The sequence below is a fragment of the Conger conger genome, chromosome 11 (genome assembly GCF_963514075.1).
Source record: "Conger conger chromosome 11, fConCon1.1, whole genome shotgun sequence".
Classification (NCBI taxonomy): Eukaryota; Metazoa; Chordata; class Actinopteri; order Anguilliformes; family Congridae; genus Conger; species Conger conger.
This window is the reverse complement of record NC_083770.1, coordinates 49,114,038-49,131,537: the sequence shown is the minus strand read 5'-3', so window position 1 is coordinate 49,131,537 and position 17,500 is coordinate 49,114,038. Positions and strand designations below refer to the sequence as shown.

The 17,500-nt window shown below is 48.3% G+C and overlaps 1 protein-coding gene across 1 annotated transcript in view; it reads left to right on the top strand.

Annotated features, from left to right (window-relative positions):
• The window catches only part of LOC133140879 (astrotactin-2-like), a 408,973-nt gene that overhangs the window by 339,971 nt on the left and 51,502 nt on the right, over positions 1–17,500 (top strand). Inside the window, exons 18-19 of the mRNA XM_061261152.1 lie at positions 10,837–10,970; positions 11,498–11,646. Of these exons, the coding sequence (XP_061117136.1) occupies positions 10,837–10,970; positions 11,498–11,646 (283 nt within the window). The remainder of the gene's footprint in view (positions 1–10,836; positions 10,971–11,497; positions 11,647–17,500) is intronic.

The window sequence follows — 17,500 nt, the reverse complement described above, 5'->3', positions numbered from 1 at the left end:
GTGTGGTCTTAAAAAACCCGATTCAGTCCCATCGTTTATTTATCATAATTTCCCCAGAACAATACAAAAAGTAGACCCGTAACAGTAAAGAAAGAAGAACATTTGGGGGTGTGATGAATGGCCGGGGCAGATAAAGGAGGTAAAGGGTGATGTGTGGACAAAGGCGTGTGCGGTGCGCCCTGGTTCTCAGGGCCCGGCGCTGAGGCCGGGGGATTACTGGCCCGTTATTGAAGCCAGCCTCTGGGGCCCGCCTATGGCCCTCCTTGGCTGGGCTTCTGAAAAAAAGAGCCAAGCTGAATCCAATTAGCGTAGCAGACAGACTGACCTTTCCTGCTCCCATCCTGGCCCCGGCCGCCGCGCTCTCTCTCCGCGGAGTGCGTTCCCGCACGGAACGCCGCAGAGCCCCGGAGCAGGGACTTCCATCCCGGCGGCGGGAAGAAGAAGAAGGAAAAAAAATAAAATAAAAATTGGATTTGCTGTCTTCCTGTTTTGTGGGTGGTGCGAGTGAAAAGGAAGTGGCCCCTGGATCATCAAAGCGGGCCCCGTCTCGCGCGACTGGCTCTCGACGCCTGCATCTGCGTCGCGGGGAGGGGCGTTGTGCTGCTGTCCAGGAATATCGCGCGCGCGGCAGGAAGGCGGGCGGTGGGGGTAATAAAGCCGTCGCCCGTCTCCTTCGGTTACAGATCCCCGTGCTGTTTTCTCATCCTTTCACACGCACCCTCGTTTCCAGCGGGGCCCCCCACCCCCCCGGGCAGATTAGACCTCTCGGCCCTCTCATCGCCCTGACTGTAATCCCCCCCCCCCCCCACCCCCATCGCAGGGGGACCGGGAGGCCTTCTGATGTGAAACCCTATCAGCCCCGGAACATTCCGGACAACACAAACATCGCATTCACCCAAACTCCTGTTTCCTGCTCCCGGCCCCGACCAGGCTCCATTCAACACACCTGGGCTGCAGCAAGCCACTCACAGCACCGTGAAGCACAAACAACACCACAGTCACGATCACAATGATAATACTCATAATATAATAATAAGGATGGAGATCCCTGCCTCTGGAACCTTATCTATGCCTTCATGATGCATGTATCCAGAAAAAATAAGTGTTTCTTATTATCACCCTCTTAGGATAGCTGTAATAATAATAATAATAATAATAATAATAATAATAGAATAATAAAGAATTTATGAAGACTTCCTTTTGTGATGTATCAGACTTGATCATTCTTAAAATAATTCACTCCAAAATTCACTCATTCATCCTGTGTTTTCCATCTCACATTTAAATGTATATGCATGATATTCATGATATTGTATGCATCTGCTTCACAATTCTGCTTCACATTCACAATTTTTGTCGGAGTGGTTTGTAGCAGCTCTTGACTTGTCTGACATAGGCTTCTCGCATCTTTGTTTGACATGTATTTGCTTTTATGGATGTTGTGGTAAAGGGTCTTACACTGGCTTGTTCTTGGGGATTCCCCTGGTGCATTGTGGGATTGACGATGCCATCCTCGTGATGCGGTGAAGTCCGTCAGAGTGTAGGAGATACCAGGGCAGGCTGGGCAGGCGGCAGTGATGTTTCATTTAGTTTTTTTTGCAGAGAAAAGGAAATATGCCAAACTTGTAGATGTGGAGAGGAGAACCCTGGGTAGGCAACAGATCGCTGCTCCCACGTCTGTGCTGCTCGCTGCCGCCGTGGTGTTTACAGTGGGCCATCCTTCTCATGCTTTGCTCGGTGAGCAGCAGAATGTGAGAGGTAGTGAGGTAGTCATTGTTGTTGGGTACGGAACAGTTGTTATTCTTTGTTTGGCGCCTTTAAGGCTGATTTGATAATTAGTTTTTGACAAATGAAATTATTTACTGCTACAAAACCAGTGGCCCTTAAAAAATTAGGCTGAAGTAATAGGAATGAGCAGTGAAATAAATTACTGTAATTAAAATGAGTGCATTTTTACTCCGCTTTCAAAGTAGCAAATATTTCAGCGTTGTGAGACACCGCAGCGAAACAGTCACTCTAAATGACTTGACAGCCAGTCTCAGGGTAAAAGTTTAACTGAAATAAACTCTTCTGTGCTCCTCAAAGTTTGTTTGACCTTTGTTTTGTTTTTTTAGGGGTAAATAAATAAATTAACCAACACCAATGCGAATGGAATGGGGGGTTGCCAAAAAAAACTTTGAGTCTTGTCTGAACAGCGGTTTGATTAAAGTGCGGCAGGCCTTTGGGAGAAATTGAATGTGTTGCGCGTGATTCATAACGGCGTATATCTCTCGGCACAGCCCACCCTCCCAGACCAGAGTGGCAGTTGTGTTGTCGGCTTTTCCCTTGAGAAATACGTCCCCTGGCACCCGGAGAGGGGATGGGGGGCGGGCGTGGATGCTGGGTGGCCTCATTCACCCTGACGCAGTTTTCTGATCTTAAATGTAACCGTGTGCGAAAAGGGCTTTGGGGTATGAGGTCACCGTTTCCGTCGAGTGGGGCGTCGCCGGCTCTGGGCTGCTGCGGGATGCAGACACCTGTAACCGCCTCACTGGCTCCACGTACCTGTACCTCCTCAACACTGCCAGTGTGTTCGGTAGCCTGCCCAACCATGCCTGAGAGACAGACCTGTGGCCGACGTACATCCAGAGCGACTTACAGTTGATTAGACTAAGCAGGAGACAATCCTCCCCTGGAGCAATGCAGGGTTAAGGGCCTGGCTCAAGGGCCCAACGGCTGGGCGGATCTTATTGTGGCTACACTGGGATTCGAACCACCGACCTTGTGGGTCCCAGTCATGCACCTTAACCACTACGCTACAAACCACCCCTGCTGTGCTGCGGATTTCACGTGTGGTGTCGGTTGTTCTACACCCACATTATTAATCCTTTTGTGACTGAAGTTGCTGTACTTTTTAAGTTGATTTTTGTTTTTAAAAAGAAAACCCTCCATGTTCAAGGGTTGACGATGAAGCCTTCTGTCAAATCTGACTGCAGTGGCCTACAGTGGAGACCGTGACTGAGTAAACCCCCGAATGAGAGCAGCTCATTCACTGACCGCTAATAAAACTATTGCAAAACTTTGCACTTTAATAGCTTCCACAGTAGATAGCGGGGATCAGTCCGTCATTGATAAAAATGTGTATCGTATCATATGGTCGTATGGTCCGTACATTTTGAGGGTTGTGAATCCTCAAAATGGGCTCACTGTCACCTTGCTGTGAACTTCCGGGTAACGACTTAAATGCGTGTTCAGTGTGTCTAATAAGGAGTTCCTAGCAAAGGTAAGATGGCCCATTACCTGAACCACCTTCAGCCTGCGCCTGTTCAGTTTTACCTCCGTCGTGCTCTGGGGCTGAAATGTCATTCCGGCCCTGTCCCGGGAAGAGCGTGTTTTAAGGAATTAGCAGTAAAGAGGACATTGTCCTCGTCCCCCCCCTGGCTTACCTCCGTAAATCACGGAGTGGAGCGCGAGCCCTCTCCTCCCCGATATCCCGGTTCCTTTCCGCGGTAATTCGATAAAAAACGAGGTCATGCGGCGGACGTCATTTGCGCTTCCCCGGTTAAACGCATTAGGGCTCCGTGTCCGGACCTCAGAGCCAGCCACGGCAGGGCCGTGTGACGCAAATACCTCCTAACCCAAGGTTAGTGTCGGGGGGGGGGGGGGGGGGCGAGAAACCACGCAGTCGTCTCGGGCGTGGCGCTGGAGTTCCCCGTAGGCCAGGAGGGCATTCTCGGAAAACGAGGGGGCGCGATGGAGATTTGTGTCCGGCGGGGAGGGGGAGCTCCAGAGTGCCGGTTTGCCGGTGAAATATGGCTTCACCCCGAAAGAACCTTCCCCCCGGCCGACCCCGGCTCTGGCCTCTCCCCGCGCGGGCAGGCCAGGGGTCCTGCTGTCTGTGCATCGCCGAGGCGCGGCTGCCGGAGGCGCTAATGGCGCCCGTTAGCGCCTCCGGCTACACTTCACCGCCTGGCCCCCGCTGTTCCGCCTGAGGCCGGCGGGCTGACAGGCTCCCGTTTCCCGCCTTTTTAATTCTGCTCCGCGCCGCTGTCTTATATGCTCCACACGCTGCCCACAGCCACAACGGACATGACCCTGTACCCTGCAAAAAACCCCAACAAAGTATTGTTGTACTGATATTGCGACTTACAATCTTATTTCTTTTACTTTTGTTGCTCAATAAATGGACTCATTTCAAGATTTGCCAATGGAATGAGAACAGTTCATTTGAAACTTCTAATCAGACCTTAAGTCATATTAGTCAAGTCAAGTGTAAAGACGCTCGTAAATCTTCTTGCAGTGTATTTCACGTGCTTCTTCCAGTGACCGCCACACTACTCCCATATTCAATAGAATTTCGAGAAAGGAAGGAAGAAAGAAAGAGCAATGAAAGTTTGCGAGGAGACCACCTCCGGTGGTTTTGTAATATCAGCCGTGGGTTTTGCGGGGGAGCTGTGGACAGAGCGTTCGGCCCGTGGCCTGCGCTCGTTTAGCGGTCCTCCGTCGAGGAGCCGGAAAACTAAAACTCACCGCCCCGGCCGGAGAGGACAGATAAGCAGGGTACGAAGCGTACTCGACCTTAATCAGCATAGGGTAGTGTATCCTCTCCGGGAGTCCAATCACACAGCTAATGAGATTGCACAGATACAGACAGATGATGCCAGGCCTTTGACCCGCCATAGGAACATATCTGATCAGCGAGTGGAGGAATTCTCCCAGCTCGCACTCACAACATACAGTGTGTTCTTTCTTTTTTCAGACGCGTTATTAGTACTTATTATTCCCCGTGAGAGGATGACACTGGGGGGTCAGCGTTAGGTTACCTCATATTTCTGTTTAACAATCCTTTTTAAATTCCAAATCTATTTTCTTAATTTTTTTTATTTTATTTTTTGGAACGTGCAGTGTAAGTTTCAGCTGTGCTCAATTAGTTTATTTAGTTCACATAACCTCCCCAGACCTGGAAATGAACTTTGGTCTTTATCTCAAGCACCGTATATTCTCCTCTGAAACCAATGCAACAAGGGCCATTCAAGAAAGATAAAATAAATGATATTTTAAAAAATATTTTCACTGCAGCAATCTCATTCAATAAACTTGTATTATGTCAATTTCCTTTTTTTCTGCTGTTTCTTAATTGGATATATACTCAGTGAGCACTTTATTAGGTATTGATTAGATGTTTTTATCAGACTTATTGGTGTTCTGCTGCTGTAGCCTGTTTTGTTGTGTGTTCAGAGATGCTCTTCTGCATACCACTGTTGTGATGTGTGGTTATGTGTGTCCAGAGATGCTCTTCTGCATACCACTGTTGTGATGTGTGGTTATGTGTGTCCAGAGATGCTCTTCTGCATACCACTGTTGTGATGTGTGGTTATGTGTGTCCAGAGATGCTCTTCTGCATACCACTGTTGTGATGTGTGGTTATGTGTGTTCAGAGATGCTCTTCTGCATACCACTGTTGTGATGTGTGGTTATTTGTGTTCAGAGATGCTCTTCTGCATACCACTGTTGTGATGTGTGGTTATGTGTGTTCAGAGATGCTCTTCTGCATACCACTGTTGTGATGTGTGGTTATGTGTGTTCAGAGATGCTCTTCTGCACACCACTGTTGTGATGTGTGGTTATTTGCGTCTGGCCTTTCTCCTCTGGGGTCTCTCATTAACAACATGTTACTGCCCGCAGAACTGCTGCTCACTGGATGATTTTTGTTTTTCGCACCATTCTCTGCAAACTCTAGAGACTCTTTTGCGTGAAAATCTCAGGAGATCAGAAGTTTCTCAGATACTGGAACCACCCTGTCTGGCGCCAACAATCGTTCCACGGTCAAAGTCACTTAAATCACATTTGGTCTGAAAAACAGCGTGTACGGCATCCATTCCTCAGAAATCTGCTCCCAGACAGTCAGCTGTGAAGGTGTAGAGAATTTAAAGTTCTGATTAATTTTCTATAATCATGGTTGCTGAAACATGAAAACATATTCATCATTCCAAAGCCTTTCCATCAGTTTCATTTGAAGCCGGACGAGCGCCAGGTTTGCATTCATGTCAAACACACAAACCATATATGTCATAAAAGCACAAAAAGATTCAGTTTAGTTTAACTTAGTGAGAGCTAGTTTCGCTAACTGACAGCACCTCTTCCTAAAGTTATTTATTTCTAAATAATAAAGCGCCGCTCGTTTATACAAATCAAAAAGAATCGAGCCTCCAGATCAGCGGTGAGATGAATCTGTTTTACGGCCTTTCGCGGCCCTCTCCGTGTCCTCACGCAGGGCCAGTCCCCCCGCCCGCTCATAATGGCTCATTACATCACGGTAATGCCGTGAGTGTCTGCGCCGTTTGACATGGTAATGAAATGGGATATTAATCTGAACTCCGGCAGACGCATCAAGGGCAAGATCTACTCATCAGCGTTCGCAGAGAGTCGTCCTGCGGCGGTCGGGGGTCTGTGATTGGGTGGAAGTGCTCCTGTTTTCTGCTCTGCCTTCCGGGCTCCTCAATCTACGCTAATGATGCTTATGATTGTTATTTCGCCAAAGTAACTAGATTTTGATGAATCGCGTATTCGCTTTTTTTCTGGCTTGCTTCAAATGCTCTTTCGAAAACTGCGTTGGTCAGGTCTACTCTGTGTCTAGTGTAGACTTTCACAATGACTCATTGACTATTATCGAGAATTTCATCTTTTTCATTGTATTTTTCTATTTTAATGTGATTATGTATTTAATGGAAAGGTTTTTTTTAAATGTGTTTTATCACCAATGGTTTCCATTTTACAGTGCAATAAATTCACAAAAGGCAAATTGTGGTTTGGCACATCTAGATTATTTTTATTATTATATTTATTCCCAATTTCTTCCCAAAAATTCCCTTTTTTGTTCAACATAATTTTAGCCTCAAAGTTACTCCTGTAGATATATGGAGATGTTTTGTCAACTGAAAACTTTGCTGTCTGTTCATCTCTAAACCCATTAAAATGATCTACTTTCTTTCTTTTCTTTAAAACCGCCTATAACCAGGATTGCCCTTTCATAAATAAGAATGAAAGAAGGTTTTGGGAGAACTGTCCGTTTTCTTGTGCTAAATGGATCTATTAGAAAGCCCCACCCACCCCCACAGGCTCATTAGAACAGCATACTAATCGTGCGGAGCAGAGGTTAAGACCGTTCCTCTGAAAGCAGGAAAGATCACCGATGTCATTAGCACTGCTGATGACTGCAGCATCAGAAGGTCAGGCTGCGCTGGCGACGGGTGGCCAGAGGGGGCGCCAGATGGCCCAGCTGTTAGTTACCCACAGTCTGTTTGTTTCTTTGTCTGTTTGTTTGTTTTTGTGGAACTTGTTGAACGGTCTGCAAACACAAGAGAATATTGCAAAGGGTTTTGTGGACCACATCTTAAATAGCGACCTCTTAGGGAAGGGATAGGTCAGAGGACAATCTACCACTGACCAGCATCTCAGCTTCCTAGCAGAGGCAAGCAGAATTTTTTTAAATTAATTGTGCGATTGATCTTAAATAGTGGCCCTGGACCACTGGCAGCAAAACATCTCCAAAACATCAATGACCCTCCTCCATATGTGACAGTAGCTATGAGGAGCTTCTCCTTGTATGCATTCCTCCTCTGCTGCCAAACATGTTGATGGTGTGTATGGCCAAAAAAATTCAAGTTTGGTCTGATTCAAGTTTCTGAAACATAGATAGAAGCAGATAATTGACATTTTCATACGCTGTGTAAATGCTGATCATTGGCTGATTGCTGCCATCCTACATCTTTGTGATGGGACTTTGTTCGATTTTATTTACAATAATTGTTAGGGGTGCCAATAACTTTTGTACCTATGGTTTTCAGAAATAATTACATTACTGTATAAAAACCATTGAAACATGAAAGTAAATGCACTTTGAACAATGTTTGTGAAATAAAAGTATGTGGTTTCCCTGTATCTTTGAACACAACACACAGATTATTATCCGTGTCGTTTATTATATGCGACCTTTTTTCTTCATTTTTATCAAGGGTGCCAATAATTCTGGAGCCCACTGTATGCATCATATATGATACATATCTCACATTTCAAATCCTGCAAAAGGAAGGCAGTGAACGCACATGCTGTCGATACGGGTGAAAATGACATTTCCCCGCGATGTAACAGCTATTATTAGCCGAATAAATATTATCTGTTTGAAGTCACGGTCGTTGACGTTCCTCTCGACGCCCCGCTCGTGGGCTGCTCTCTCCGAGCCGGTCAATAAACGGCGGCCGCAGCCCCAGCAGGAATGTCGGTCGTGTTTCGCGGCAGTTAAGTACGCCTCGCGACTTCACCAGAAATTCTCCCGCTCCTGGCCCGGCCTCCTCTTCACGCTTAAAAAAACACGGGATATCTGCAGAAAGTACTCAAAAGGATATCTGAGGACAGTTCTTCCGAGAGGGGGAGGCAGGTTTTGATTACGTCTCTGTTTACTGTTCGTAATCACCCGCGCGCATTAAAGCGATAGCGAGCCATTCGCGGGCCACAGAGACGGGCCGCTCTGAGCGCAGCTGTCCTCTGTCGTTCAGTCGTTGTTCTTTCTCAAAACATCGCGGCTCTGCCATACCCCGGCGCCGCGCCACGGGCCCTGGCTCCGTCCGCGATCCAGGCGGGCGCGTGTGTTCTGGAACATTCCATTCGCTTGGGGTAACCCCCGCGTCCTCATTGCCCCGCTCCCCCCCGCCCCCCACCCCCCCCTCCCATTTTATAAACTTTAAATGGACGTGTCAGATTTTATTAGTTTTAAAGATCTATGTGTCTTCATGGAAGATATGAGATTAATGTATGAGGTGAAAACAGGGGTACGGGGGAATCTCATCGTGTGATTTAGTGGCGGGTTCTTGTCCTCTCCGAGGATTTTAATGTGAATTGTCACATACTTTTGCTGCTTAAAGTTGTTAAGACAAGTTTATGTTGGCTCTACTGATCAAATGTGTAAATAATACTGAAATCGAACGTTCCAACAAAAATACATTACATATACATGTGTGCTCCATTGTAGTGCATTGCTGAAAGGTATCATTTTCTTTCTGGTGTTTTTGTGAAATTATTTCTGTTTTCGATTGGCACGGACAGTGTGTGGGATGAAGGATATTTTGGACATGTACACCAGTTTCCGCTGGTCTGCTGACTTTCACAGGGGCTGGTACAGGGACAATAATGGCTTTGTGGTCAAAGGCTCTCTAAACCAGGGGTGTCCAGTCGTATCTGAAAATAGCCAGTGAGGGTACAGTTTACATTTTTTTCAGCTTTTTTCAGCTTCAGCTCCTACGGCATGGTGCTGCTGTGGGTCCCGGTCGGCTTTTGCAACCTTCGCTAATTTTGGGGCTTTCTAATGCAATATGTGCACGATCAGCCAATTCAAAAGCCAATCACTTATTTTTCTTGGATCACATGCTGTCTTAGATATAAATCCCGCAGTGCGTACTTTGCATTTATTATGCATTGTCCTTTTCTTTTTTTATAATGTCAATTTCCTAAATTTATTTAAGTTTTTGAATTGTTTATGGCTGGTCTTATACTACACTGTGTTCTCTGGGGTACCACACTTCTTACACTCGTCTGTAACGTGACAATTAATGACTTAAACTTAAACAATATTTTCACTTTAATTACATTACAAAAGCAGAGTTAAATTATGGATAGATTAAAAACAGTTTCAGATGATTAATCCGGTATTTCGCAAATTTTACAATTGGCATAACACATGTAAGATGTTATAAATGTAATATCAACATAATACAAAATGAAGTAATGTTTATAACAGTATCAAATTAATCTGTTCACGTGCATGACTGTGGAAGCTGTTTTGGAGTTACGCAAAGTGTTTTTATAAACAAACACAAGCCTGTGCTCGCCCCTACACCAGCATGTCTAAAGCTACCTCAGCTCAGTTTAGTACCACACTACCAATTCTCTGCAGGCTTTTCACACCTACCTTATGCATCACCTGATGTAAAGGTGTGATACCACACTGCTCGTGGAAGACTGTGTCACTAGCATAGAAAGACCTGTCGGCCATGACAGGAAACCCAGTAAGAAAAGGCAGAACGATAGCAAGGTGAAGCCATTATCGGGGGGCCTGTAGCGTAGTGGTTAAGGTAAATGACTGGGACAGGCAAGGTTGGGGGTTCGAATCCCAGTGTAGCCGCAATAAGATCCGCACAGCCGTTGGGCCCTTGAGCAACGCCCTTAACCCTGCATTGCTCCAGGGGAGGATTGTCTCCTGCTTAGTCGAATCAACTGCACATCGCTCTGGATAAGAGCGTCAGCCAAATGGCCATAATGAAATGTAATAGTTTGAATCACGGCAGGCTAATCTTAAGTGCAGAGATTACGGTCCTCCTACATCGTGTAATCGCAAGTTCACCGATGGCGTCGCGACCCAAAGTGTTGACCTCGCCTCCTGGAATCACTTTGTGTAATTACGGCAGGAGACGGTGTCATCCGCCACGCTGTAATGCAGTAATGCAGCGTTATCAGACCATGTGACCCAGGGCCACCATTATGGGAAGGTTTATTACTACACGGCGATGGTGGAAAAAAGAAATGTGGCAGGGCCCCTGTCTGCATCAGAGGTGAGAAGACTGTGTGTTCTGCTGCAAGCTGACAAGGGGTGGCGGGAGGAGGAGGAAGAGGAGGAGGAGGAGGAGGGAGGGTCGAGGAAGATGGGGAGACAGAAAATAACTGACATTTCTGTCACCTGTCCCCCCCCCTCCCTCCCTCTCTGTCTCCCTCTCTCTCCCTCTCCCCCTCTCTCTCCTTCTCTCTCTCCTTCTCTCTCCCCCTCTCTCCCCCTCTCTCTCTCTCTCTCCCCCTCCCTCCCCGCAGGCTTTCAGGAGTGCCACCATGAGCTCATACTGGTGTGCGGGGAGAGGTGACGTCATCGAGAACTGGTGCCGCTGCGACCTGAACGCGTTCAGCAAGGAGGGCCTGCCCACCTGCAGCTCCCTGCGCCAGCCTGTGTGCGTGCCTCTCACCAAACCCCACCCTGAACCGCACCCTGAACCGCCCAAACCCCCCCTGAACCACACCCTGAACCACACCCTGAACCTCATACTGAACCCCACCCTGAACCACACCCTGAACCGCCCAAACCCCACCCTGAACCACACCCTGAACCTCATACTGAACCCCACCCTGAACCTCACCCTGAACCGCCCAAACCACACCCTGAACCTCATACTGAACCCCCCCTGAACCACACCCTGAACCACACCCTGAACCTCATATTGAACCCCACCCTGAACCACACCCTGAACCACACCCTGAACCTCATACTGAACCCCACCCTGAACCACACCCTGAACCTCACCCTGAACCACACCCTGAACCTCACCCTGAACCGCCCAAACCTCACCCAAACCTGAACTGAACTGCCCAAACCTTACCCTGAACCTCACCCTGAACCTCATACTGAACCTCACCCTGAACCTCATACTGAACCTCACCCTGAACCGCCCAAACCTCACCCACCCCTTTCTCCTGGCAGCCTGCGTCTGGCCCCACACCTGGAGCCCTCCAGCACCATGGCAGCCCTGGAGTGGCTGGACGTGGAGCCCCTCATCGGCTGCAAGGTGTCCGACTACATCATCCAGCACAAGAAGGTGGAGGACCCATCCGAGGCTGAGATTTACACAGGTAGGCCTTCACCGAGGTATTTACACAGGTAGGCCTTCACCGAGGTATTTACACAGGTATGCCTTCACATGGATACAGTATTTACACAGGTATGCCTTCACAGAGGTATTTACACAGGTATGCCTTCACATGGATACAGTATTTACACAGGTATGCCTTCACATGGATACAGTATTTACACTGGTATGCCTTCACATGGATACAGTATTTACACTGGTATGCCTTCACATGGATACAGTATTTACACTGGTATGCCTTCACATGGATACAGTATTTACACTGGTATGCCTTCACATGGATACAGTATTTACACTGGTAGGCCTTCACATGGATACAGTATTTACACTGGTAGGCCTTCACAGAGGTATTTACATAGGTATGCCTTCACATGGATACAGTATTTACACTGGTAGGCCTTCACCTGGATACAGTATTTACACTGGTAGGCCTTCACACGGATACAGTATTTACACTGGTAGGCCTTCACCTGGATACAGTATTTACACTGGTAGGCCTTCACACGGATACAGTATTTACACTGGTAGGCCTTCACACGGATACAGTATTTACACTGGTATGCCTTCACATGGATACAGTATTTACACTGGTAGGCCTTCACATGGATACAGTATTTACACTGGTAGGCCTTCACATGGATACAGTATTTACACTGGTAGGCCTTCACATGGATACAGTATTTACACTGGTATGCCTTCACATGGATACAGTATTTACACTGGTAGGCCTTCACATGGATACAGTATTTACACTGGTAGGCCTTCACATGGATACAGTATTTACACTGGTATGCCTTCACATGGATACAGTATTTACACTGGTAGGCCTTCACACGGATACAGTATTTACACTGGTATGCCTTCACATGGATACAGTATTTACACTGGTAGGCCTTCACATGGATACAGTATTTACACTGGTAGGCCTTTAGTTGCAGCAGTGTAGGCAAGCCCTGTGCTGCAGGTATTACAATTACTCATCAGAAAGGTAAATGATGCTGTTATAGGAATGTGCACGCTGTTACACTGTAGTTCTGTGTGTGTGTGTGTGTGTGTGTGTGTGTGTGTGTGTGTGTGTGTGTGTGTTTGTGTGTGTGTGTGTTTGTGTGTGTGTGTGTGTGTGTGCTGTCTCAGTAGAACCTTATCAGTGCATTCATCTCAGTGGGAAGGGTTACACATGTGGGTCCAGTTAGCTGGAGGTGGATCGAAGATCGAAGAAAGGTTTTTGGGAAGAGTTTTCCATTAAAGCTGAGTAACCCAGGTCTGTGTGATTTAGTCTGCATGAGTCAGAGCAGTCATTTAGAAAAATAGAAGTTTTTCTGAGACTAACATGGTGGAGCGTGTGTACATTTGTGCATCTGTCTATACACGTTTCTGATGGAGCCAACAATTCCTTGAGTAAGAGCATGTGAATGTGAGTGTTTGACCAGCTCATACCCAGCTAGACCAGCTTATGACCAGCTTTGCCATGCTGGTTGACCAGCTCATACCCAGCTAGACCAGCTTTATGACCGGCTTGACCAGCTGAATGTCAAGAACAGGCAGTGATGAACACAAATGTTTGTTTGATTGCTTTTTTTGTTTGCTCACTTGCTACGGCATGTAGATGTGGCTGTGAACTTTCTGTATGTCTGGAACAGCACCATGTGGATGCCGTGGATTGTCAGCATAAACTGAGGCACACACGTGGCCCTCTCTTAGAGCTCGTGGAACAGAGATGGTCTGCCTCTGTGTGGGCCTGTTGGGCTCCCAGTGGGGAGCTGTCTGTGCAGCAAGGAGGTAGTGATTCATGTCAATCACACACACCACAATACACAGGTAAATCTCTCTCTCGCACAAGAAGGGATAAATAAGGGGGTGTAAAATAACATCTCTCTCTCTCTCTCTCTCTCCCTCTCTCTCCCTCTCCCACCATACGGTTGTTTACAGAGAGGTCTCCAACAGGATTTCACAACAGGACTGTAACACTTACCTCAGGGCATAGACTCACTCCCCAAAGATTTGTTTTGTATTTCCTAATTTAACTTAGCAAAATATTCTACATCATGCCGACCAGCGCCAGGGGGAGGGCAGCGTTTCTCTCACCACCCCTTCATAAACAGGCTTGTTTTCTGTTTGTTTTGTTCTCGTCTTGCGCATATTCGACCCCTCCTTGGCTACCAATTTACTTTGGGAACACTCGGGTTTGTTTGTGCATACCTGGGAAAGTTTGAATGGGGTAATCGTTGAAATATGCTGGGATGGTTTTTTGGTTTTTAATTCTGCAGAGGGACCTGGCCGCAGTGGCCTTTTGGTGTCACCGCCGGAGATGTTCCCCGTTCCGGACGTGCCCCGCTCTGTGTTTTGGGGTCGTGTAGAAAGCAGCAGATAATAAAAAACACAAACACTTGGTGCCGTAGTACTTCAGCTCAGTGAAACGCGTGGTTATTAATGTTGTTTTTAATTATGAATTGGTCTGCCTGTTGTAGGCTGTGAGTACGTAATTGTTTTGGAGTCAAATACTTTTCTGTGCTTGATTGATCTCGCCTGGTGCAACCGAGCCAACTAAGAGGACGAGGTTTGCACTATTTCATAGGTTCCAATACACCAAGCTCAGTTAAAGTGTAGAAAAGCGCTTGAATCCAAAACAATGATGTATTTGACTCTGGAGAGAAAACAGTCGAATGCAGTGTCAGGGGTTTGCGTCGCTGTGGAGTGATGTTGGGGGGGGGAGGCGTTCGGGCGCCAGGCTGGGCCCTTTGCCGTGTTCCTAGCCTGGCTCTGCCGTTTGCCGTGTTCCTAGCCTGGCTCTGCCGTGTTCCTGGCCTGGCTCTGCCGTGTTCCTAGCCTGGCTCTGTCGTGTTCCTGGCCTGGCTCTGCCGTTTGCCGTGTTTCTCCCAGCTCCGGTGGTGCAGGAGCAGTGCAGGAGCGACGGTGTCGCGCGCAGAGAGCTCTCCGCACCCTCCTCTCCGCACCCTCCTCTCCCGTTCCTCTGTTTGTAATGACATCATCCTTCCTTTGCCGCCTTTTAGGAGAGCGTGAACATCATTATACAGCGTTGCCCTCTGGTTCCGCCGCGTTCCGCCGAGTGTGTGCGCGCGTGTGTGTGTCTGCGTGTGTGCGCCTGTATGTACGCATGTGACTGTTCCTGTGTGTCTGTGTGTGTGTCAACGTGTGTTTCTGTGTGTATGCATGTAATTGTTTGTGTATGTTTGTGTGTCTGTGTGTGTGTTTCTGTGTGTACGCATGTGACTGTTCGTGTGTGCTTGTGTGTGGATATGCGCATTTATGTACCCCTCAGTTTATTGGGACTCGGTAGAGAAACGTTGGAAGCTGATTGGCTCAGACGCCGGGCATCCCTGGTCCACTCCCGTCTCACCTGTGCCCTGGCTCTCTCTCCAGGGTCACACAGGTCACACACACACCTGAGCCGTTTGATCCCTCGCGTGTGAAAGCGCACTCCTGAAACCTCCTAAACTCAGCGCTGCGGGAAGCCCTCTCCCTCGACGCTCACAGCCCTGCTCCTCTGCGTATTCCCTGACCTCTAAACCCCCCTGGGGGGCCGCACATGCTGGGCAACCCTCCGTCTCTGCCCCCGCCCTCGGTGGTGGAGTGACAGGGGGCGATGGAGGAGCCCGGACGGCGCTATGAGCCACTCTGAGCCGTGTGATGTTGGAGCGTTTGAGCCGCTCCCCGCGGTGTGGGGCTGGAGCTCTGGGCGGTGTGGGGCTGGAGCTCTGGGCGGTGTGGGGCTGGAGCTCTGGGCGGTGTGGGGCTGGAGCTCTGAGCGGTGTGGGGCTGGAGCTCTGAGTGGTGTGGGGCTGGAGCTCTGGGCGGTGTGGGGCTGGAGCTCTGGGCGGTGTGGGGCTGGAGCTCTGGGCGGTGTGGGGCTGGAGCTCTGGGCGGTGTGGGGCTGGAGCTCTGAGCGGTGTGGGGCTGGAGCTCTGAGCGGTGTGGGGCTGGAGCTCTGAGCGGTGTGGGGCTGGAGCTCTGGGCGGTGTGGGGCTGGAGCTCTGAGTGGTGTGGGGCTGGAGCTCTGAGCGGTGTGGGGCGGTGAGCCGCTCTGTGGGGCTGGGAGTCACACTTGGGTGATGTCACCTCGCGGCACGCTGTGAGACGGGATGAGACACTATTTATAGAGCAGCCGCTCCCTCCGCCTTTCATCTTCTCCGCCTCTTCTCATATTTGGGAATATTTCTGGTGCCAGACCTGTCCTCATTCCTCTTCATCCCCACGCCCGTCCTCTTCCTCGTCTCCCTCCTCTTTCTGGCCGTCTCGTTAAAATAAAGGTGCAGGGAGGCTCCCGGTGCATCGTGGGTAAAGGGAGCTGTATCGGTGTGAGGCAGGACCGGGAGAAGAACGGCGTGAAGTTAAAAAAGTTAATAAAGAGTGGACTGGTAGCAAGAACATTCATTAATGCAACAAAAAACAATCAATGGGTCAATAAATAAAATAAAATGTGTACATACACACTTTAATATGTTCGGTGATTAATCAAGCCTTTCGGAATATAGTTGGACTGATACCGTGTACTGTATTTGAGTTGAGTTAACACTGTACACACATTTTACTGTGTATTTGAGTTGAGTTAACACTGTATGCACATCTCACTGTGTGCTTGAGTTGAGTTAACGCTGTATGCACATCTCACTGTGTGTTTGAGTTGAGTTAACACTGTATGCACATCTCACTGTGTGTTTGAGTTGAGTTAACACTGTATGCACATCTCACTGTGTGCTTGAGTTGAGTTAACGCTGTATGCACATCTCACTGTGTATTTGAGTTAACACTGTATGCACATCTCACTGTGTGTTTGAGTTGAGTTAACACTGTATGCACATCTCACTGTGTGTTTGGACTTCTAGCCTTTGCGCTACAGCCAGGTTAAAAACGCTTTCGTTCGCAACACGCCGCCCGCCCCATAAAACTCGGGAGGACGATCCCTCCGGCGCGCGCGGAGTAAAGGCGTTTGGCCGAGACCTCCCGCCTCTCTGCCACTCTGCGCGACCTCGTTAGAGCCGCTGCTCGCATTGTGTCAGACGCTGTCGCTTCGGAAGCCCACCCCCGCCGCAGAACCGGCACAATTCCCATTCAGCGCCGTCGCACGCAAAAACGTGTTTTGCGAAAAGAAGGTTTTAGAATTCTCCTCTGTATCTTTTATATCTTTAAATGATATTTAATAGCGCGCGAAGGCGTTTCAGAAAGGGCACGGCGTTGGAGCACCCTCTTTAAAAGAACCTCTTAATTTGAGTTCCCCCGGTACCGAGCCAACGAGAGCGTCAGCGCTCTCATTTCCCCCCGGAATTCGTGCGCGGTTGTCAAAGAACATCTTTTTAAAAGGTCATTTTAAAAATTAATGGCAAAAAAAAAATAGGAAAGGTTTTTTTTTTTCTCCCTCTCTCTCTTCTCCTCCTTTCTGAAAGCGCACCGCCGGCGAAGTGTGGAGGCTTTTCAAATCAAACAGATTGAATTAAAATGAGCCTCAGTGTCCTTGCAGATGAAGGCAGATAACGGATCAGACACACCAGCTGCGGCAGACTGCTTTCTTGTGCCGGGACTTTTTTCCTTTTTTTTCCTTTTTTTTTTTTTCTTAATAAAAGATGACCTCATCGCTAAAAATGGATACTGGTTGCCTCCTCTTCATAAGCTTTACCATCAGCAGATTACAGATCCGGCTCCCAGCCAAGTCCCTGAGTTTCCTCTCTCTCACACACTCTCTCCCTCTCTCTCTCACACACTCTCTCCCTCTCTTTCTCACACACACTCTCTCCATCCCTATCTCTCACTCTCTCACACACTCTCACTCTCCCTCTCTCTCTCACACAATCTATCTCCCTCTCTCTCACACACACACTGTC